Source organism: Sciurus carolinensis, chromosome 11 (genome assembly GCF_902686445.1).
Source record: "Sciurus carolinensis chromosome 11, mSciCar1.2, whole genome shotgun sequence".
NCBI lineage: Eukaryota > Metazoa > Chordata > Mammalia > Rodentia > Sciuridae > Sciurus > Sciurus carolinensis.
The window spans coordinates 75,455,555-75,476,549 of record NC_062223.1 but is presented as its reverse complement, the minus strand read 5'-3'; the positions used below and the strand labels follow the sequence as shown (position 1 = coordinate 75,476,549).

At 54.3% G+C, this 20,995-nt stretch overlaps 1 protein-coding gene across 6 annotated transcripts in view; it reads left to right on the top strand.

Annotated features, from left to right (window-relative positions):
* Arap1 (ArfGAP with RhoGAP domain, ankyrin repeat and PH domain 1) overlaps window positions 1-20,995 on the top strand; it is a 62,806-nt gene that overhangs the window by 39,427 nt on the left and 2,384 nt on the right. For 4 of the 6 annotated variants that reach the window (XM_047516414.1, XM_047516416.1, XM_047516415.1 and 1 more), the window contains 21 exons: window positions 1,837-2,036; window positions 3,683-3,768; window positions 5,204-5,386; window positions 6,429-6,603; window positions 7,749-7,883; window positions 9,746-9,881; window positions 10,166-10,268; window positions 11,091-11,286; window positions 11,560-11,611; window positions 11,730-11,893; window positions 12,014-12,226; window positions 12,523-12,628; window positions 13,013-13,160; window positions 13,244-13,330; window positions 13,416-13,484; window positions 13,778-13,895; window positions 15,238-15,351; window positions 15,581-15,726; window positions 16,245-16,277; window positions 19,751-19,833; window positions 20,829-20,879. In XM_047516414.1, coding sequence (XP_047372370.1) covers window positions 1,837-2,036; window positions 3,683-3,768; window positions 5,204-5,386; window positions 6,429-6,603; window positions 7,749-7,883; window positions 9,746-9,881; window positions 10,166-10,268; window positions 11,091-11,286; window positions 11,560-11,611; window positions 11,730-11,893; window positions 12,014-12,226; window positions 12,523-12,628; window positions 13,013-13,160; window positions 13,244-13,330; window positions 13,416-13,484; window positions 13,778-13,895; window positions 15,238-15,351; window positions 15,581-15,726; window positions 16,245-16,277; window positions 19,751-19,833; window positions 20,829-20,879 — 2,598 coding nt within the window. The remainder of the gene's footprint in view (window positions 1-1,836; window positions 2,037-3,682; window positions 3,769-5,203; window positions 5,387-6,428; window positions 6,604-7,748; window positions 7,884-9,745; window positions 9,882-10,165; window positions 10,269-11,090; window positions 11,287-11,559; window positions 11,612-11,729; window positions 11,894-12,013; window positions 12,227-12,522; window positions 12,629-13,012; window positions 13,161-13,243; window positions 13,331-13,415; window positions 13,485-13,777; window positions 13,896-15,237; window positions 15,352-15,580; window positions 15,727-16,244; window positions 16,278-19,750; window positions 19,834-20,828; window positions 20,880-20,995) is intronic. The other 2 variants (XM_047516419.1, XM_047516418.1) reach the window with 2 other exon arrangements.

Here is a 20,995-nt window from a genome sequence, read left to right as displayed (position 1 = left end):
CGTGGGCCCACCTCTGATTAGTTGTGTGACCTGGGAGACCACTGCCTTGTCTGTGCCTCTGTTTCCTGGAAACTAAGGACTCTTGACATTGTGCAGGAACCATTCTGTATCACCAGTCTTACCACCACCATCTTTGCCCTTAGCCCAACTGGCTCTCCAGTTCTAGGCTGTGTTTCTGACAACTCTGTGGACATCTTCTTCTATAGGGTCCCTTGGTCCTCCCAGGGCTCCATCTCTAACCCTGAGAATCTCTGCCTCTCCTCACCACTGTGCAAATCTGCTACTGTTTTGCCCCACCTCTGTCTGTTCCTGTCTCTCTGCCTTCACCCTCTTGGCCTGGGCCTGAATGGCCCTCTGACTCCAGATCCCTACCTCTTTACCCTTTGGCTGCCTGTCTGAGCTGCTTCACTTTGTCCACTGTGACTGCAGAGTATTGACTGTTTTGTTGAAAGCCAAGTTGTTTGTTTGTTCATTTCTTACATTTGAAGTACCCTAATGACATCTTGGCCTGAGATTCTTTGCTGTAATTCTTTTCTTTCGTGGCACTAGGGATTGAACCCAGGGCCTTGCACATACTAGACAAGCACTCTACCACTGAGCCTCATCCTCAGCCCTTTTTAAAATTTTACCAAAGACAGGATCTTGCTCAGTTGCCGAGGGCCTTGTTAAGTTGTCCAGGCTGACCTTAACTTTTGATCCTCCTGCCTCAGCCTCCCTAGCCACTGAGATCATGATTCTTAATTAGTATACAACTGCAACCACCCATGTGATGGGGTTTCCCCTTTCTTTCTGTTTTACTCACTCTCCTGGTTACTTACTGTCATCACTCTTAATTAGGTTGATTGGATGTTCAGTACAGAGGGCTTCCACCCACCTGCAATACAGGGTGCTCACAGTTGGGTGCAGGCATACAAAGGTGAACTTGGCACTTGTTTAAAGCTTTGGAAGCTTTGGGAATTCCATGTGCCAGGCTTTTATGAATAAGGACAGTCTTTAGCCCCTCTTGTAAAGTGGTGCTAACATCCATTACCTCTCTCTCAGTGATGCCTTTCTTGGCATGGTGCTGGGTGATGTGGTGCAGAATCCTGAACATACGTGTGGCTTGGAGGTGGTGGTGGCAGCAGGGAAAGAGCTAGGGGGGTCTTTTTGGGTTGGGGGGTAATCATCCACTTGTCCAACCAGGACTTCCTGCCTGATGAGCGGAAAATAGTGTGGCAGGGCTCCAGGTGTCTATGCATGTTGGGCCAGTGAAGTTCTTTGTGGGCTGGAGTCATGGGGCTGGAATAGGAAGGAGGGTAAAGATGCGTATGGCAGAGGGGTCTTTTAAAGACATACCTCTACGCTTCCCTTACTCCCACTTCAGTCCACTACAGGTGCTCCACTGTGCTGGGGGTATGCCTTGACCTCCTCTGCCTAGCCCAGGCCTAGCCCTGCCTGCCTCCCAGCTTGTCAGTCTGTCCTCTTGTCCAAGGGTCCAGGAATGCCCCTGCGTCACCCTGCCGCTCTGCCCTGCTGTTCCCTCTATCTAGAATGCCCTTCCACCTCTTCCCCTGGCTCAGCCCTGCTCATCTCTCAGGTCTTAGCCCATGCATCATTTCTTTCCACCTCCCACCTCCCTGGGCTGGGCAGAGTCCCCTGGCTCCATCTGAACTTCAGGTTCAGTGTCCTTCAGGGTCCTTTCCTTTATCCACGCCAACTTTCCTCACCAGAATCAGAATGCCTCCCTTTCCCAAGAACTCCTGAAGTCTTGTTCTGCACCCCTCCTGCCCTCATGCTGTGCCCCTCCTGCTGCCCCAAGTCCCTTTGAGCCCTGTCCTCTTACTCCTGTGTTCCCAGTTTCTTGGCTGAGTCGGAGCTAGAGAAGGAGCAGTGGCTGGAGGCCATGCAGGGAGCCATTGCTGAAGCTCTCTCTACCTCAGAAGTGGCCGAGCGCATCTGGACTGCAGCCCCCAACAGGTTCTGTGCTGACTGCGGGGCTGCACAGCCCGACTGGGCCTCCATCAACCTCTGCGTCGTCATCTGCAAGCGCTGTGCAGGTGTGTGCATGCTAGGGGCTCTAGGCCTAGGCCAGCAGGGCTGATGAGTCAGGGCAGCATGTGGCCTGTGCAGCAGGAGAAGCTAGAGCCACTGTTTGTGAAGTCGATTCTTCCCACTAAGCCCTTCCCCACCAGGATTAACTTTCAGTCCTTACACTGCAAGGCAGGTTTTCCATTTTCACATGATGGGTGAAGACACTGAGGCACAGAGAGGGAAAATGGTTTGTTCAAGAGCATCCAGTAATTAAGTGAGCCTGGATTTAAGCCCAGGCCTGTTGGGGTCCAGTATCCGTGTGACATTGGAAGAGAGTGGGGAGGTCAGCCAGGTGGGTGGGAAGAGCCGGTGTTTGTCCCGTGGGGATGGGAGGCAGGAGACCCAAGGACCTGGTCAGATTTGTGGATCAGACTCTGACTGGCGACTGGAAGCTAAGATTGGAGACCAGTGGGAGGACTACAGCAGGGTCCCAGAGGAAGAGCAGGAGGAGGTCAGGTCTGGGGGAGTGATGAACACTAGGGGTTGCTTAAGATCTGTGTTGAAAAAGTTTCAGTGATGAGGGTGAGAATGAGAGGGTGGAGTCCCAGATGCGTTCACTCCCACTGAATTTATTAAGGGGTTTCCCTGTGCCAGACACTCTGCCAGACACTCAGCTCATGGGAGCTGAGTGCCCAGGTGGTGGCTTTGGTTGACTGCAAGTGGGGATCCTCTGAAGTGGGGATCCATGGAGAGGGATGGGTCTGGGGAAAACACTGACTCAGGAGGAACCCCAAGTCCTGTGGGACTTACAAGGAAAATATCCAGGGGCCTGGGACCATGAGATTGGGGTACAGGAAAGTGATGACCCAGCTGGGGACCAGATGAGAAAGGCATCAGCTCATGGAGTTGTGAGGCTGACTGGAGGGATGACGTAGGTATTCCAAGGGAGGCAGGTCAAGGCCAGAGCCAGGCACTCCTCGTGCTGCCCCAGCTCCCCTCCCTGTTCGAGGGGTCCCTCATGATCAAGGTTTCTTTCCTTGCAGCCCTCCTCCCCCACCACCTTTTATTCCACCAAGATTTACTGGGTGCTTATTGTGTACTATAGTTTGTTCTGGGCACTGAGGATGGAGCACCCAAGAGGGCAGGCAGGACTCAGGCAGCCTGTAGTCCGCTAAGGCAGAAAACACAAAAACCAAGAGAAGTACTGGGAGTGCCAAATGCTAGAAAGAGAATGTGAATTTGTCCAGGAATCCCTCCCCGAGGAGGTGATGTGTCAGCTGAGATCTGAAGGACAGGAAGGAGTGGCCTTGGGGGATGGGGATGGGAGTCCAGGCAGAAACAGGGTGCTGGAGGGAAGCATGGGGAATTTAGATCTAGTCCTGGGGGCTTCTGGAGGTTGTAAAGCAGGGATTTGCATTTTAAAGCCAAATCACTGCAGGACTGAGTGGAAAGTGGCCTGACAGAACCAGCCCAGTGTGACTCTAGGGAGCCAGGGTGGTGTTGGGGTGGGGGTGGCAGCAGGAGGCCAGGTGAGAGTTGCAGGGTGCAGTACTGTAGCCAGATTCCACAGCTATGCCACAGGTACAGTCTCAGACCTGGGCCTGCTTCCGGTAGGTGGTACTTACATGAAGGGGAGGGCCCTTGTGACCTGAATCTGGCCCTCTGTTTACAGGGGAGCACCGGGGCCTGGGCGCTGGAGTCTCCAAGGTGCGGAGCCTGAAGATGGACAGGAAGGTGTGGACAGAAACACTCATCGAGGTGGGGAAAACCCCTGCTTGCCACCAGTACTTGGGATTTGCCCCTCTTAGCTGCTCTCTGGGTCTCCCAGTCCCCGACCCCATCTCACTGACCCCAGCACCTTGGAGCTAGGGAGACCTTTGTGATAATCTAGTGGGTGGGGATCTTAGAAAAACTGACTTTTCCAAAGTCAGCAAACTAGCCGTGAGCTAAGAATGTGTTTACAGTTTTCAGAGTTGTAAAAAAGGAAGAAGATGTAACAGAGACTGTATAAGCCTGTAAAACACAAACTATTTTGGGCCTATTTAGAGAATTTGCTGAGCCCTGATCTAGTTCAGCTGTCTTCCCATTATACAGATGTGGGAACTGAGTGCCTGTTTGGGGCTGTAATTGGCCTGAGATTCCCAGCAAGTCCATATTGGCCACCCAGCCCTGCCCCTTACCTCCTGGCTGACCCTGGGCCTTTTCCTCCACCTTGAACATCCCCCTCAAAGTCTCTTACCCTTTATATCTGAACTCATCCACACTGTTGGGTATGAGGAGGCATGCTTTGGGGTACACACAGATGTGTACATTCATTTCAGTGTACTTGAAGTTCCCTGGTACCCAGATGTGTGGTAGTTGAAGTGGAGAACATAAAGCAGGAGGCTGGACCCAGGGACTTGTCTTGTAGAGCATTACTGACAGCACCAGCCAAGCTAGGGACTTCAGAGCAGTCTGGATGTCATCTCCATTTGCTGTGTCCGCACTGTGTTTGGTACATAAGGACTTTGCATTTGTTAATTAATTGACTTTCAAAACAATCCTGTAAATTAGGATTAAATACCCAGTATACGGCTGAGGTCACTAAGGTTCAGGGAGGGAAATAACTTGTTAAAGCCACAAAGCAAGTCTGCAGTGGTGGGGCCTGTTTCTGCTTTTTCTCTGCTGTGATTCCAGCACCCCACATAGGAACTGACAAAGGGGAGGTGGGAAACCAAGGAAATGGCTATAGAGTGAATGAAAGAATGAACTAGCTCCCCAAATGCCAGACCTCTGCCCTCTCCTAGAATCTACCCCCACCCCCTTACCCAGAGAGGAATGTCAAGACAGGAGATGTTTCCAAAACCCCTGCCCATCCCATTGGCTGACAGGTTTGACACCACCCGCAGCTGGGACAGTCTCAGGAATGCAGAGTTCCAGATGTGGGACTGGGTAGGGCAATGGCGAGGCCCCCAGGGAACAAGCACCAGGCCTGGGGCGTTCACCTGCTAGACTGTCTGCCTCTCGTCTTGTTACTGAGCCGAGGAACTGGCTCAGTGCCCATAACTGCGGTGGGGGCTCTCTCAGCTCCCAGCAGGCCTGGCCACTCCTCTTTCCCCATTGGGGAATGAGGCGTGTCCTGGCTCTCCAAGCCCACCACCTCAGGAGCCCCCACTGTTGGTTGCCCCCTCTGACCTCTTGTCCACACCTACAGCTCTTCTTACAGCTGGGCAATGGTGCTGGGAACCGCTTCTGGGCAGCCAACGTGCCCCCCAGTGAGGCCTTGCAGCCTAGCAGCAGCCCTGTTGCCCGGCGGCACCACCTGGAGGCCAAGTACAAGGAGGGCAAATACCGCCGCTACCACCCACTCTTTGGCAACCAGGAGGAGCTGGACAAGGTCAGGGCACTGTACTTCTGGGACTCTTGAGCCCACTTCCTTGATCTGGCTTGGTCAGGGCCCCTTGAGACCATCTCTTGTCTTCGTGCCTCTATCTCAACCTATCTTTTCTGCCAGCTCAGAGCAATGAGTTGGTAAATGGGGAAACTGAGACCCAGAAGTAGAAAGGACCTAAGGAAATGTTAGGGCAATGCAGGAGAAGCCAGGTCTTGGGTCAGTACCATGTCCCTAGCATCTGTCTGCTTCCCTCCTGATTCCTCTGTCTCCCGCACCCTGTCCCATTCCCTCTGAATCCTGCCAAAAGGAGTGAACTTGATGGGGATGCTATTTCCTGTCAGGCTCATGAAAAACAGCTGGACTGCGCTGACCCACCCCTCTCCACACCCCATTCAAGATGAGGCCTCATATGGGCCCCAGGCCCTGACAGGCTGGGAGCCAAGTCTTCTGTCTTGATCTGGCTCAGCCTGGGTGGGAGGCAGCTTGCTCAAGGCAGGGGGATGCCATTTGTGACCTCTGCTCAGCCCTCAGCCCCTCCCCCAACAGCCCCATCCCAGCAGGCTCAGTCTAGTTCTAGAAGCCCAGTGGGAGCCAGGCCTCCACCTCCCAGGGACCCAGGCGTCCTGCCCCCAGCCCAGCCCAGTCTGGCCTGCAAGCCAGGAGGGCGGCAGATCCCATTGGTTGGAAAGGCCAGGCAGGCGGAGAGGAATTCAAATGTGGGAGGAATTAGCTACAAAGTCCCCCTCCGCCCCTCCACAAGGCAGAGGGAGCTTGAGTTCCTCCTCCAAGGGCTGACCGACAGCTGTGTCCTGGGGCTTCCATAGGGGTAAGGCCGCTGCTAGGTGACCTGTGCCTGCCCTCCCTCCCCTTGTCTTTTCTCTGTCTCTTCTCCTCTGTCTTCCCTCTGTTCTCTTTCAGTCTGAGGATTCTTTTAATCCAGAGCCATCCCAGACCTGGGTGACTCCTCCCTCTTTCTTCCTCTCCTCTTCTATACCCTAGCCCCGCTCACTGGCTGCTTGAACTCACCCTCCCTCCCTTCTCCCAGGCCCTGTGTGCTGCAGTCACCACCTCAGACCTGGCAGAGACCCAGGCACTTCTGGGCTGCGGGGCTGGGGTCAACTGCTTCTCAGGGGACCTGCAGGCCGCGACTCCCCTGGCTCTCGCTGAGCAGGCTGGACAGACACTGCAGATGGAGTTCCTTCGAAACAACCAGACCATGGGTGAGTGGCTGATGGGACTGTTCCCCTTGGCAGAGCCTCCTGCTGACAGGGACTGGCATTTTGGAGAGGTTTGAGGGGTAGGGGTTTACCAGGGACCAGAGACTTGATTTACCGGCTACTCTGAAGCTGCCTTCGCAGGTCCTTGAGGCACCCTAGGGCAGCAGTGTGTTTGGATTTGTGTGCACTTGTGTTTCATATATGTGCCCATTTGTGACGCTAATTGTGACTGTTATGTGTTCGTGTGCCCCTTCCTGACTTGCAAGGTGGGTCCCTCAGGGTGGCATCTGTGTGCCAGGGTATGTGCACTTCAGAGCTACTCAGAGTCTGTTTCGTCAAGGTGGGGTGGTGGCGGGGGTTGAGGGCTTTGGAGATTGCACATGCAGTGTGTGTCTGTTGCTGTGTAGGGGCAGTGTTGCATTTCTCTTTGTGACCTGCCACAGCAGCCCTGTCCACTGCTGTGTTTGGGTGGAGCCCAATCACAGACCTGGGTTGGGTCCCATTTGGCTCCCACTCCTAGGGTGGGTGAGGAGGGGCTGGTGGGGGTGAGTGGCGCTGGTCATGGCCCAGGCCTGGCCTCTGGGGCCATATCCCAGGACTGAGGGTGGAGCTCAGTGGCTGGGGTTCTGGGCTTCAGGCCATGGGTGGGTGGGGTATGCTGTGTTGGAGAGAGCCCAGGTGTCCAGGAGGCACAGGAGACCACCCAGGCTGGCCTGGGCTAAGTGAGGGCAGGACCCTCTCTCCCCCCGCAGTCCTGACCACTGGGAACAAGGCTGGAGTCAGGCTGCTTCACTGGGCTTCATGCTGTCTGGGACAAACCTCTCTCTAGGGATTATTATTGAGTTGGCCCAAAGCCCCCCTCATTCTAGTGTGCCTGGCCTTGTGCCTCCAATAGGCAGTGTGAGGTGGGCTGGGAGCCAGGCAGGCCTCCTAGGAGGATGGGTCCTGGAGCTAAGTTTTGGGGATGGAGTAGAATTCCTGCAGGTAGGCAGAGGTGGAGAAATGGCTTGTACAAAACCTAGGAGGTACTAATGGGAACCTAGAGTGCTGATCAGGGAGCTATGGAGCTGGGGAGCCTGGACACCCAATCCAAGAGGCTACATCCTGCATGGCCAGCGTGACCAGCCGTTCTTTCCCCTGCTCCAAAGAGGTCCCTCGACTGGACTCGATGAAGCCCCTGGAAAAGCACTACTCAGTTGTCCTGCCAACTGTGAGTCACAGTGGCTTCCTCTACAAGACTGCTTCTGCTGGCAAGCTGCTTCAGGACCGCCGTGCCCGGGAAGGTGGGTGCTATACCACACCCTGCCCTGGCCATGGCTTTCCAGCATGGCTGCAGGGTCAGGGAAGCCAGTCCACAAAGGTGTCAAATGGACTGGCAGAGTCACCTGGAAGCCTCTCTGGATATGTCTCTGGTACACAGTAGGTGCTTTAGATGGCTAATTGTGGGTGTGGCATGGCAGTGCAGAGCAGGTCACTGCCCGAGTTCCCTTTTGACTGTGGAAGCCTGTATTCAGCCTCTGGGTATGGCTCCATGCTGGGTATCTGGTATTTGGAGCCTGTGGATGGTAGAAAGTCTGAGGACTAAACTGGAAGCTCCATCCCTTTCTGATCTCAGCCTTCCATTTATTCCTCAACCCTGAATACAACCACAGTCCTTACCACATCCCACAGTGACTGTTCCAGCCCCTTCCCTCTCAACCCCTCCCCCCTGGGCCATCTCTATTGGCCTCCTTGTTATTTCTCAGACATGCCAGATTAACTTCCACTGGAACCTTTGCATTTTCTGTTCCCTATGACCTAAATGCTTTCCCCAAACATCTGCTTGATTAGTCACTTCATTTGGGTCTCAGTTTAAATATTACTTCTGGCTGGGCATGGTAGCTTATGCCTGTAAACCCATCTACATGGGAGGCTGATGCAGGAGGATTGCAAGTCTGAGGCCAGTCTGGATAACTTAAAGAGACCCTGTCTCAAAATTTAAGAAAAGAACTGAGGATGTAGTTCAGTGGTAGAGCACTTGCCTAGCATGCTTGAGGTTTTGAGTTCAATCACCAGTACCACAAAAAATTTTAAAAATAAAAAAACTTCTGCAGAGATGTCATCCCTGACCACCTTATCCCTTCTCTCCCTTGACTGACTTTTTCTTCACACCACTCATCTGACAATGGTTTGTCTTTTAATAAAGTATACATTGTATACACCGTACTGCCCTAGCCCCAGTGCCTGGGAAGTGCTCAGTACCCGGTCGCACTTGGCACATGTCTGCAGAATGAAAGGAAAGGCAATACTGGCACTTCGGGAGGAAGTATGTCCTGGGGGCAGGCTTGTGGACACATTGTCCTCAGTGGGCAAATGTCGGGCCCTCCTAGACAAGATGAGAGACGAAGTGTGCTGTTGGAACAGAGACTGTTGCTTACTACATCCCTCAGCACCTCCTCCAAGAAGCACCTCTGGGGTGAAACCCTCCAAATCCAAAGAGATTTCTTTGGGATTCTGTTGTTAACAACTTCACTGCCCCTGATCTACCTCCCTCTGTCTGATAATGTCATTTATGCAACTGCCTGAGTCATTCTTTTTGCCCTGGGTGCCAGGAAGCTCCGAGCCACAGTGAAGCTCAGTGCCATGAACTATACAGGCCTGCATGGCATTGACATGCTGTTCTTTCCATTACCTTTCCTGGACTGGACTCCCTAATTCTGATTCCTTTATGGGATCTTGTTGGTCTCCTCAGATGTAGGAAGAGGCAGGGTGTGGAGTGATGGGAGCTTCTGGCAAAGTTGGTGGGCATAGAAGACTTCCTGTGGTATTTAGGCCATGGGTGGAGGCAATAGAGTATAGGGGTGTCAGAGAGGTCGGCAGGGCAGACCTGGCAGGCCCTTGAGTGCCAGGTTGATGTCACAGACTGTCCTGGGGAATGGTTTTAAGTAGAGGCAACTGCTGGAGTCCAGGAGCCCAGTGAAGAGGCTACTGTAGAGATCTGGAGGAGAAGGTGAGGTGTAGGCTGGGCTGGGATATTGGGGCTACAGAGAGGGGAATGGACTGGGGGAAATGGATGTGGAGCAGGTGGGAGTAGGGACCCAGGGAGCATGCAGTGATGGTTTTCAGGTGATGTGGGGGATTTCCTCATGGCTCAATTTCTTTCCAGAGTTTAGCCGACGCTGGTGTGTCCTTAGTGACGGGGTCCTGAGCTACTATGAGAATGAGCGCACAGTGACACCCAACGGGGAGATTCGGGCCAGCGAGATTGTGTGCCTTGCAGTGCCCCCTCCTGACACCCACGGGTGAGCACCCCTGGCCAGAATCACAGACTGTTGGTGCTATGTGGTCCACCCCCAACTGGGGAGATGAGGAAGTAGGCCTTGAGAGGTGGACCTGTCCAGGGCACACAGTAAACTGGAGCAATACAAGTGCTGCCCCAGGTCTCCTGAGGCTCCAGCCCCTTCTTAAGGGGCCAGGGGAAGAGCAATGACAAGGGTGGTTGGGGGCAGGGCTGGAGAATGGTAGGTGTTGGGTGGGGGGGGCAGAGCTAGGTGTGGTGTGCGAGTCCTGGCCTGTGTATTTGCAGCTTTGAGCACACGTTTGAGGTGTACACAGAGGGAGAACGTCTGTACCTGTTTGGACTGGAGAGTGCAGAGCTGGCTCATGAGTGGGTCAAGTGTATTGCCAAGGTAGGTCTGTTTTTAGTGGGGCCGGTATCTGACAGAGGTGGGTGGGACCTCCTGGCTGATCCCATGAATCCCAGCTCCTGAATCTCTGATAGAGCAAGGGCTGGATGAAGTGTGGTCTAGATGATGGGGAACAGGCCTTTCAGGCCAAGGGCTGAAGATAGTCTCTAACCCTGTGGTCGGACACTGGGAGACCTGCAGGATCTGTTTGATGGGCAGCCATCCTAGAATGGACAATGCTGCATTTGTAGGAGGTTGGGGAGACTTCTTGTCCCTGAAGGTGTGCAAGCAGAGCCTGGAGGGAGGAGGGAAGGAGGCTCCAGAGAAGAGCTCTACCTTGGGAACTAGAGCCAGTGCCCGCTGGGGTCCCCTGTGATATGAAAGCCCAGGTCTCTTTTTATCATTCACTTGTTTATTGGTCAGTGGCTAGGCCCTGAGGATCAGTGCTCAAAGTCCTGGGGACCTGATGAGCCACTTGGTCCTGGCTCTTCAGTAGCTCCCATGCAGGTCAGGGAGATAGATGGGTCCAGACAGCAACAACAGTGTAGTCAGTGCCGTAACAGAAGCTAAGTGCTTTGGCACTGTGGAGGCCCAGAGAGGGGACATCCCTGGTGGTATCTGGGAAGGCTTCCAGAGGACACATCTGAGTGGATGTGTAGTGGGGCATGATACCAAAGCTTCGTCACTGTGTTGGGTTCCTCCTGGAAGAGAAGAGGAAGCAGCTGGGTGGGAAGAGGGCTCTTGCTCTAAGCCGTGGAGCTGGGGTGGCCCCGACAGGCAGTACTGTTGGCTGATGGGGTCTCCTCTGGCCATCTTCCTCACCAGGCATTTGTGCCTCCCCTGGCTGAGGAGCTGCTGACCCGGGATTTTGAGAGGCTTGGGCGCCTACCCTACAAAGCTGGTCTGAGCCTCCAGCGTGCCCAGGAAGGCTGGTTTGCCCTCACTGGCTCTGAGCTCCGTGCTGTCTTTCCGGAAGGGCCCTGCGAAGAGCCACTGCAGCTACGGAGACTGCAGGAACTTTGTGCGTGGACTTGGGCCTGGACCCCCAACCTCCAGGGCACCCCATCCCAGATCCCAGGCCCCAGCCCCTGCCTGGAAGTCTGAACTCTATCCTGGCTTGGCCAGAAGGAGCCAGCCTGTCCTTCCTTGTCTTCTCCTGCCCTTGGGGTGCATCTTAGTGACCCTCCAGGTTGGCGGGTGAATCCTGGGGGGGTGTACTCAGAAAGTCTTGGGAGGGATCAAGTTGGGAATAATTACCAGGGACTGGGCCTCACCTTGACTGGCTTCTTCACAGCCATTCAAGGAGACAGTGAGAACCAGGTGCTGGTACTGGTGGAGCGAAGAAGGTGAGTCACTGGTGCCCTCAGGGGCTCTGAGAAGGCTGATGAAGTCTGACAGGCCTGGGAAGAGGTGGGACAGGGGTACAAACAGAGGTAGTGTAGTGACTGACTGTCCCTGGTCCAGGACGCTGTACATCCAGGGGGAGCGACGACTGGACTTCATGGGCTGGCTGGGGGCCATCCAGAAAGCAGCAGCCAGCTTGGGGGACACACTGTCTGAGCAGCAGCTTGGGGACTCGGACATCCCTGTGATTGTGTACCGCTGTGTGGACTACATCACACAGTGCGGTGAGCCCCGCCTCTACACCTAGGCCCCTCCCCTATTGCCCCAGCCCCACCCTTCCCATACGCAGCCCCCAGTGTCCAGGATCCCTCAGAAAGGAGCCACATGTCCGTGTCCCTTCCCAGGCTTGACCTCTGAGGGCATCTATCGAAAGTGTGGGCAGACATCAAAGACACAGCGGCTCCTGGAGAGCCTGCGGCAGGACGCACGCTCGGTGCACCTCAAGGAGGGCGAACAGCACGTGGATGATGTCTCCTCCGCGCTCAAACGCTTCTTACGCGACCTGCCAGATGGGCTCTTCACTCGTGCCCAACGCCTCGCTTGGCTGGAGGCGTCAGGTGGGCCTGCAGCCCATGCCTAGCCTTGTCCCCTCATATCTCTGAATTCCTTTCTGGTCCCCATCATGCACTTGGACTAGGCATGTCTCTGCTGATGGGCTCCAGCCCCTTTTCTCCTGTTGTCACTGCACAGAGACAGGTCTCTCAGAGATGGGGAATTCCTTATCCTTTCTGAGTGCCTGGCTTAACTTGGAGGGTCAGAGAGTACTGTCACCAATATGAAAAGCAGAGCTGCCAGAGGGTAGGACGGGAGGTGGCCACAGGAGGTCTGACCTGATCTTTCTCCCCTTACCCAGAGATTGAGGATGAGGAAGAGAAAATCTCCAGGTACCGAGAGCTTCTGGTGCATCTGCCCCCTGTCAACCGGGCCACCGTGAAGGCCCTTATCAGCCACCTGTACTGGTGAGGGGCGATACCGGTGCAAGGCTCTGGGGGGATGGGGTGGAGAAGATTCCTCTACTCCCAACCTGACTGACTGCCTTCCCCTGGGAACCAGGTAGGCCTGGGGACTGAGTATTGACTATGATCTGTCCTAATCTCTCAACTTTACTTCCTGTGGGATGGGAGAACAGAGTATTTTTCAGGGTACCTTGTTCAGATTTCCCTGCTGCTCAGTTCTACTTCTTCCAGGACCCAAGACATGTCCCCTTCCACCCTTAACTAGGGGTCTACTCTGACCAGAAAGGTCCTCATGGCCAGTCTTGGACCTGTCAGGAACTAAGAAGATGGGATAGGGAGGTTCCCGGCTGGACTCCTCACACATGGCCTCCCTCCTCCCCTCTCCAGTGTCCAGTGCTTCTCAGACACGAACCAGATGAACACACACAACCTGGCTATTGTGTTTGGGCCCACGCTCTTCCAGACAGATGGGCAGGACTACAAGGCTGGCCGGGTGGTGGAAGACCTTATTAGCCACTACGTGGTGGTGTTTAGTGTGCGTCCCCAGCCAGTGGGAAGGGGGCAGTGGAGGGCTGAGCCTCTCAGATGGCAGTAACCATTTTCCCTTCCCCTTCCCAGGTGGATGAGGAGGAGCTAAGGAAGCAGCGGGAGGAGGTCACTGCCATTGTGAAGATGCGAGTGGCTGGCACTGCCAGTGGGACCCAGGTGGAGGCCAGGGCCTGGGTGGGGCCTCAGGCTGGCTGCCTGCACCTGCTCCCTAGACCTGCATCCGAGCCCTGTCTCCCTGCAGCATGCTGGTGACTTCATCTGCACAGTGTACCTGGAGGAAAAGAAGGCAGAAACAGAGCAGCATGTCAAGGTGGGGGCTGGGACCCTAGGAGCCAAGGGGCCAGTAGAGGTAGGCTGGGCTAGGGGCTGACCCACATTATCAGGGAACACAGCTTCCATCCCAAGGAGAGCCCAGTTTGAGACTGACTCTGACTGGTTCTGGGTGTGTCTTTCCCCTGCTCATCAGGACCCTCAGAGACACCCCTCTGCATCCCAGGACTCAGAAGACCCTGAGAGGGGTGGTTTAGGCCCTGAATCACACAGTAAGGTGGTAACAGAGCAGGGATTGGGGCCAGGGTCGGCTGATCTTCTTGGTCACTGCAGATCCCTGCATCCATGACAGCTGAGGAGCTTACCCTGGAGATCCTGGACCGCCGGAATGTGGGTATCAGGGAGAAGGACTACTGGACTTGCTTTGAGGTCAATGAGAAGGAGGAGGCAGGTAGGTGGCCACCAGGACTGGTGGGACACAAGGTGTCTCATCTGGTCTGCAGACTATCTCTAGCGACTTTGGTGGTGGAAAGGGTTGTGGATGACACCTGTTGCTACCACACACTGATGACTGTGGTCTCTATGATGGTGGTGACAGGGAACTGGCAAGGGTAGAGGTGAAAACTGTAGGAAGCTGATAGTGAAGGGGGTAGATGTTTCAGCTGTGACGATGTTTTCTCAGGTGTCAGAGTGGTGTTGCTTGCAGAAATGACCATGCTAGTTTGATAGCGGGATTTGGGGGCCACACCAGTCTTGGTGGTGAGGGGAGTGGTGGGTGGTGGTGACTCCACAAGCAGGGTGGGGTGGCGGTGGTGGTGTAGGTGGGGGCGGTGTGATGGCATGGAGGGCCTGGGCGGTGCAAGGGGCTGAGCAAGGGTGGTCTTGCATCAGTGGAGGTTTATGTGCTTCACTGCTATTTGTTGAGTGCCGGGCCCTGGGCTGAGGGACCAGACTTACCATCCCTACCCTCATGGGGGTCAGTCTGGTATGGATGGAGACATTTATCCGTTAGTCCTGTGAGCACACTGAGAAAACAGAAAGTCATGTTAACTGGTATAGAGGAAAGGCCCTGGGTGTCACCAGAGCTTATGTCAGGGTCTCTGGCTTTGAATTCTTTAAGCTAGATGTGGAGGAAGAGGAAGTTACTTGGTGAAAGTTGGGGAAAGTGCTCCCAGACAGCAGGAACAGCACAGGCAGAAGCCCCGCCTGGGCAAGGCCCAGCCCCTCCAAGGAGATAGGAGCAGTGAGGGGGTATAGCAGGGGCTGGGGCTGGAGATGGAGGCGGAGGCGACCATGCAGGTCGACCATGCAAGGCTTTGAGGGTCAGTGATTGGGGCTTTGAGAAGATTGCTGCTTGATACTGGGGGAAGAGGTGGGGCGAGGGAAGTGAGAACACATGCAGGAAGCCACTTCAGAGGTCCTAGTGTTAGTCCAAGAAGATGCCAGTAATGTGGACAGGGAGGAATGTGGAGAGGGACAGAGCACATTTGCCATGCTGAGGCTGGAGGGAGCAGGGGGGTGTTTCTGGTTTGAGCAGTTTTGCTGGTGGCAGTGCTGCTGATTACCCTGACTTGGACACATGGAGGATGACCATGGGCTTGGTTTTGGTCACAGTCAGGAGTGTCCAGCCAGAAGCTTGGTTGTGGGAGGGGTGATCATGATGGTGGTTTGCTGTGGACAGTGGAAGTGGACGATAATGTGTGCTCGCATGCTGGCTCTTGGTGGTGTCCAGCCATGTGGTCTCAGTGACAGTGGGTGTGGTCTCAGTGACAGTGGGTGTGACTTCTCCCCAGAGCGGCCCCTGCACTTTGCTGAAAAGGTGCTTCCAATCCTGCACAGTCTGGGCACAGACAGCCACCTGGTGGTGAAGAAGCACCAGGCCATGGAGGCCATGCTCCTGTACCTGGGTAGGTGGGGCTGGCAGGGTGGAACAGACTGGGTGAGTTCTCCTATCCAGAGCCTGTGGGAGGGACCTGGTGGCACCAGGGAGGAGCAGCTCTGGTGCAGAGCACCACTTTGGTGACCCTATGGAGGCTAGAATGAGGCAGTTTCCTTCCTGAGAAGATCTGGCCCTGGAGCATGTGGACCTGAGGGTATGGGTTGGTCCAACCCATGCCCACTCCACTCCTCTCCCAGCCAGCCGTGTGGGTGACACCAAGCATGGCATGATGAAGTTCCGTGAGGACCGTAGCCTCCTGGGCCTGGGGCTGCCATCAGGTGGCTTCCACGATCGCTACTTCATCCTCAACAGCAGCTGCCTGCGGCTCTACAAGGAGGTCCGGGTAAGTGGAACTGTGAGTCTTGCTCTGAGATGGGCATCTGCATCCTGAGTGTGCTCAGACACCCATGCACAAGCATTCCCCTTGGTCTGCAAGTGACAGTCTCCCTACCTTGGAGTCTTGGGATAGCACAGAACTATAGACTTCCAAGGATACTCCTGCTGTAGCCCTGGGTGGCCACTCCACTGTTGTAACCCACTAAACCGTGGTATCTAGATGCTGTCATATCACACACACGCTGCTTCACCTGTGCCTGTGCCTGTCACAGCACTCCAGGAACGTGCTACATGTTGACATTCCCAAGCTGTGGTCTAGGCCTGCCTTGCCAGGTCAGAGGCCTTCCAGCCCACTCTCCATACCCGCTCTATCTATATGCCGGATGTTGTCCCACACCAGCCAGTATCTAAGCAGCCCCCAACTCCTGTACATAAATGTCATGCCCCTGTGCATCAGTACACACACTGTCCTGGTTCTAGACCTTGGACAACTTTTTCCATAACCCTTGATCCTCTATCAAACAGAGCCAGAGGTCGTGGAGCGGGGCCCCTGAGACCGTGAGTAGCTGTGCACTGTTAGCTTCCTTACACCACCTGGGGGCCAAGCGAGCATGGGAAACTACAGGGCTCCCAGCTGTCTTCGGGCATGGTTCCTTGCCCCTTGCCAGTGTGCACGGGCTCCCCCACCCTGGGACCCATGGCCCAAGTTCTGTCCTCATCCATAACCCCATCTGAGGATCCTTTCCCTAAGATAGCATCCCCTATCAGTATGATGCTCTATTAGAATTTTCCATAGGACTCAGTTTAGAAATTATAGAGCAGTAATGGAGACCCCAAAGCTTGAATTAGGGCTTTGTTCCTCATCTCCCATCACCTTGGAGTCACTCTCTTTCCAACCCTGGGCTATCAGAATGTCCTTGCCACTTCCTGATCCTAACACACCAGGGGGTGATGAGAGAAGCTTGTAGGCATCCCTCCCTGTGGTGGGAATGTCCTCTGCAGCCCCTTTGGCTGGTTACTCAGCTTTCCTTGGCACACCCCAGGGAAAACAGAGCTCTTCACGCCTCCCCTGGGGCCTCCCTATCCTTAGTGGGATTCTTCTGTCTAGGAGAAGGCCCGTGCTCTGGTTCAGCTGAGAATCTGCCTCCCATCATGCCCTTATGGGTCCCAGCTTTGCCTCTGGAGCTATAGAGCACAGACATTGTGCAGAAATGGGCAGGAGAGGCATGATTCCAAGCCTAGTGGTCTAGCTGAAGCTCCCAAAGCTGCTCCACCAGTGTCTTTACCCTCTTCCTGCCCATTGTGTCTCATGAGGACACCTGGACAAGCCTGACTGCCATGATGGAGCAGGACCCTCACCTCCTCCTTGCGCATTGAACCTTTATTAATACAGCCTGACCTCCCGAAGAATGCCCTCTCTTCTCTTTGCCGTCTTCTGTGATCACATCTTCACTTCTACCCTTCCATGCGGTCCACCATGGTTTTGGGATGTCCCCTCCCTGGCTCTTCTCTCTAGAGGTGCTTAGTTAACACCATGGAGCAGAACAAAATCATCAATATGGGCAGTAAGAAGGGAGAGTGTCTAAGGCACCTGGAAGGCAGCTACTGGTCCCTTCACATGGAAGGCAGAAGGTAGGAGAGCTAGAAAAAGGGAACAGATTTGATGTTTATTGAGCCAGGCATGATGCCTGGCCCTTTACATCTTGAGACATGTGACCCACACTACTGTCCTGTGAGGAGAGGGTATTATCTGCCTTCACAGGTGAGAAAACTGACTTTGAGTGACTTGCCCTTGGCCACCTCTAGGTGATAGAATGGGATCTGAGCTATCAGAACTCATGGTTTGTATTCCTGGAAGTTTAGGAACTAAAGGACATGGTGGGGAGGGCTGTTTAATGATGTTCTCCTCACCCCAGTGACAGCCAGTACATCTGGCCTGGCAGAAGCTCTGAGTGAGGTGTGACTTGGCGAGTGTTGGTAATTCTAGTATTAATTGGTTTATGGACCAACAGAATATTTGAAATTAGGACATCCCAGTGAGTCAGGCTCAGTGGACACCCAGGCCTCATCCTGGGGTCTCCCATTGTTAAGTGCCCTGAGACACAGGAAAGGTACATTATAGAAAGATCTTGGTTCCAGTAGAGGTCTTTGGGCATCAAGGGTGAACTTTGTTCTCTGCCAATGACCTTGTCCCTCAGGTGCCAGAAACATGAGGTGTTAGAAGTGAAGTTCTTGTGGGATTTATTCTCCAAACGAGATTGCATTGACTGATCCCCCAACCCCACAACCCCCTCAACCTTCCTGTCTGTGCCTGCCTCCCAAGGTCCACATATAGCCACACTCCCCAGATCCCAGACATGAGGATTGTTTTCAGATTTTCAGGGAGCCACAGCCTGATTAGCATACTTGGCGTGTCTGGGACTGTCATTACTGTCACAAGGTGGACTGTACCTTCCTCCCCTGACTTCTCTTACTCCTTGCTCCTCATTCTTTCCCCTCCCACTCAGCACAATTCCTGCTTACCTGCAGCCCTGTGTCCTCACAGCCTTCCTCTGTCACGCCAGAGCCTGTGTTTTGCCAGCCTGCAGCCTACTCTCCATTGTGGCCTGCCTTGGGCTTCCACTCCCACTACCAGGTGACTGCCAGTTTGCAGGCTGATTTCCTCAGCTCACTGGCCTTTGTACTCTGTTCACCTTTCATCCTTGCCATTTTCTTCCCACACCTCATTTTCCCACATCAGCAGCTTCACCTCCCTCCCTACTGCTCAGCTTCCTTCTTACCTGCAGCCCTGCTCTTCCCATGTTTTTAACCTGGTTTGTTCCAGGCCCTGTTAAGTAAATGGTGATTATCAGGCTGCCTGTATAGGACTTGGGGCTCCTTAGTAGGCCTGTGGTCATTAGGGAGTTCCTAGCAAGTCCCTACTCAAGCCTCATAAACCATATATCCTGTGACAGCACAGAAGTCTCTAGTCCCTAGATAGCCCACCTTTTTGTGAGTCCACCAATTCCTGAGACTTTGCAGCTCTCCTGGCCCTGTCCTAGTCGTTTCTTTGCGTCTGCTGAGGAGCCATGCCTGGGGGTCGCTGGGAGCAATGTTGGGAACAAAGTGGGGGTGGCTCAGTATTGGACCCCCAGTTTTGGTTGTAAGTGAATCCTCCTGCCCTGCCATCCATCCTGGTGCCCCTGCTGGCTCCACAGGTGCTGGAATTGGGGGTGCTCCAAGCAGATGGACCTCAGAGCTGGAGGAAGGCTCATTAGCTTGATCTCCAACCAGCCTCTTCCTTGGGGGTCATTGCTCTCATCCCTTTGCCTCTGAGCCATACTGCTCCTTCTAAGCCCAGACCCATATGCAGAGGTGGGGCCAGAGAGGAGCCTGTCAGTGATCTGGTGCCCCTCCCCAGTACATTGGTCTCTGGCTTCCTTTCCTAGACCATTGGGAAGTTCTCCCTCTGGTCTACCAAACATTCATTCTGCTTTGGCTTGAGTCATGATCTCTTCTCATGGAACCGAAGGACTAGTAACTGCTGATCCTCAAGCCTTCTGTTCACACGGTCAACCCTGTAGCCTCTGTGGGGCAGGGAGGGGTGAGGAATGAATAACTGAGACTAATGTAGACACAAGCGACTGGCTAAGGCGCTCAGATCATGCCTGCTTATTCTGACTTGGCGCTGAGGACGGTGCTCAGCGTTCTCCCTCTGTGCATCATTGATTCAGGCGATGCTACCAGTCAGTTCTCCACTTTGCAGGGCAGCAGGGTAGGGCTGGGATTCACTGTCCTGGATGTCCCAGCTGGGCTGGCTGCCTCAGGGACTGAGGGTTGACTGTCTGATGCTGCTGTAGGGAGAGAGGCCAGGGCTCTGAGGCTGGATTGTGAACAGGGAGGGCTGTGGCAGGAAGGCTCCCTGGAGGAGGTGCCCTGTGCTAGGGTGCAGAGGGGGTTGAGGAGTGGGAGGAAGTTGGTGCCTAGGCTGAAGAACTGTCCCTCTGCCTGCTGGCTCTGACTGAAGTGCCCAACTCCTCTTCTCCCCCCAGAGTCACCGGCCTGAGAAGGAATGGCCTGTCAAGAGTCTTAAAGTCTACCTGGGTGTGAAGAAGAAACTCCGGCCACCCACCTGGTGAGCTGGAACTAGGGAGACAGGCCTGAAGCGGAGGACTGTGAGGGCTCAGAACCGATGAGGAGGCACAACCAGGGGCTTTGAACTTGACGGGGTCATTGTGGTGGTTCTGAAATTGTGGTTCCCTTGACCAGTTGTATCATCTGGACATACCTTAGAAACAAATTCTCAGGTCCCTCCTAAGTCCTGGATTCTAGGGGTGGGGCCCAGCACTCAGGCTTCTCACCGCTCCCTACCACTGGGATTGGGATTGAACCCAGGGGTGCTCTACAACTGAGCTACATCCCCAGCCCTTTTAGTTTTTTGTTTTGTTATGTTTTGAGACAGTTTTGCTAAGTTGCTGAGGCTTGCTTTGAACTTGTGATCCTCCTGCCTCAGCCTCCCAATCATCTGGGACTCTAGGTGTGTGCCACCCTCACCTAGCAGCATTCAGTTTTAATTAACAAGTTGTCCTAGGAGCTCTGATGCTTGCTCATGGTTGAGAACCACTGGCCTGGATTAAAATCCTGTCACTGACTATCTTTGGGGCCTTTCTGTTGCCTCGTTTTTGTTAACTGTGGAATAGGGAACTTGATGGTACACCTGTTTCTAAGGGTGATTCTGTTTTAAACCATTGGAAAGTGATGCATGCCACTCTTACTATTAAGTGTTGCAGTCACCAGACTTGGTTCTCTGACTTTCTCTTCACCTGCTGACTGTGCCTGGCTTTTCTGGGTCTAGGGTAGGCCTGGAACAGGACTCAGTATTTTTATTTATTTATTTATTTATTTATTTATTTTTGGTGCCTGGGCTTGAACCCAGGGTCCTGAGCATGGTAAATAAGTACTCTACCCCTGAGCTATGACCCCAGCCCACACCACTGGTGGAGATTGGAGAGCCAGGGCCTAATGGTTAGTGGGGGCTGAGAGAAAAAGAGGCAGTGGCAAGGTGTGCTATAGTCGTGAGGAATCTGCAGGCTGTCAAGTGACCCCACTCCTTCCACCCCTTCTCTGCAGCTGGGGGTTCACTGTGGTGCATGAGACAGAGAAACATGAGAAGCAGCAGTGGTGAGCAAGGGCCCATCCTGAGACCCCAGGCTGAGGAGGGTGGTAGTGTGCGTCCCTCAATTGGTTCTCCCCTTACTGCCCAGCTCTGTGACTTGCTGGGAGACCCTAGGCTGGGG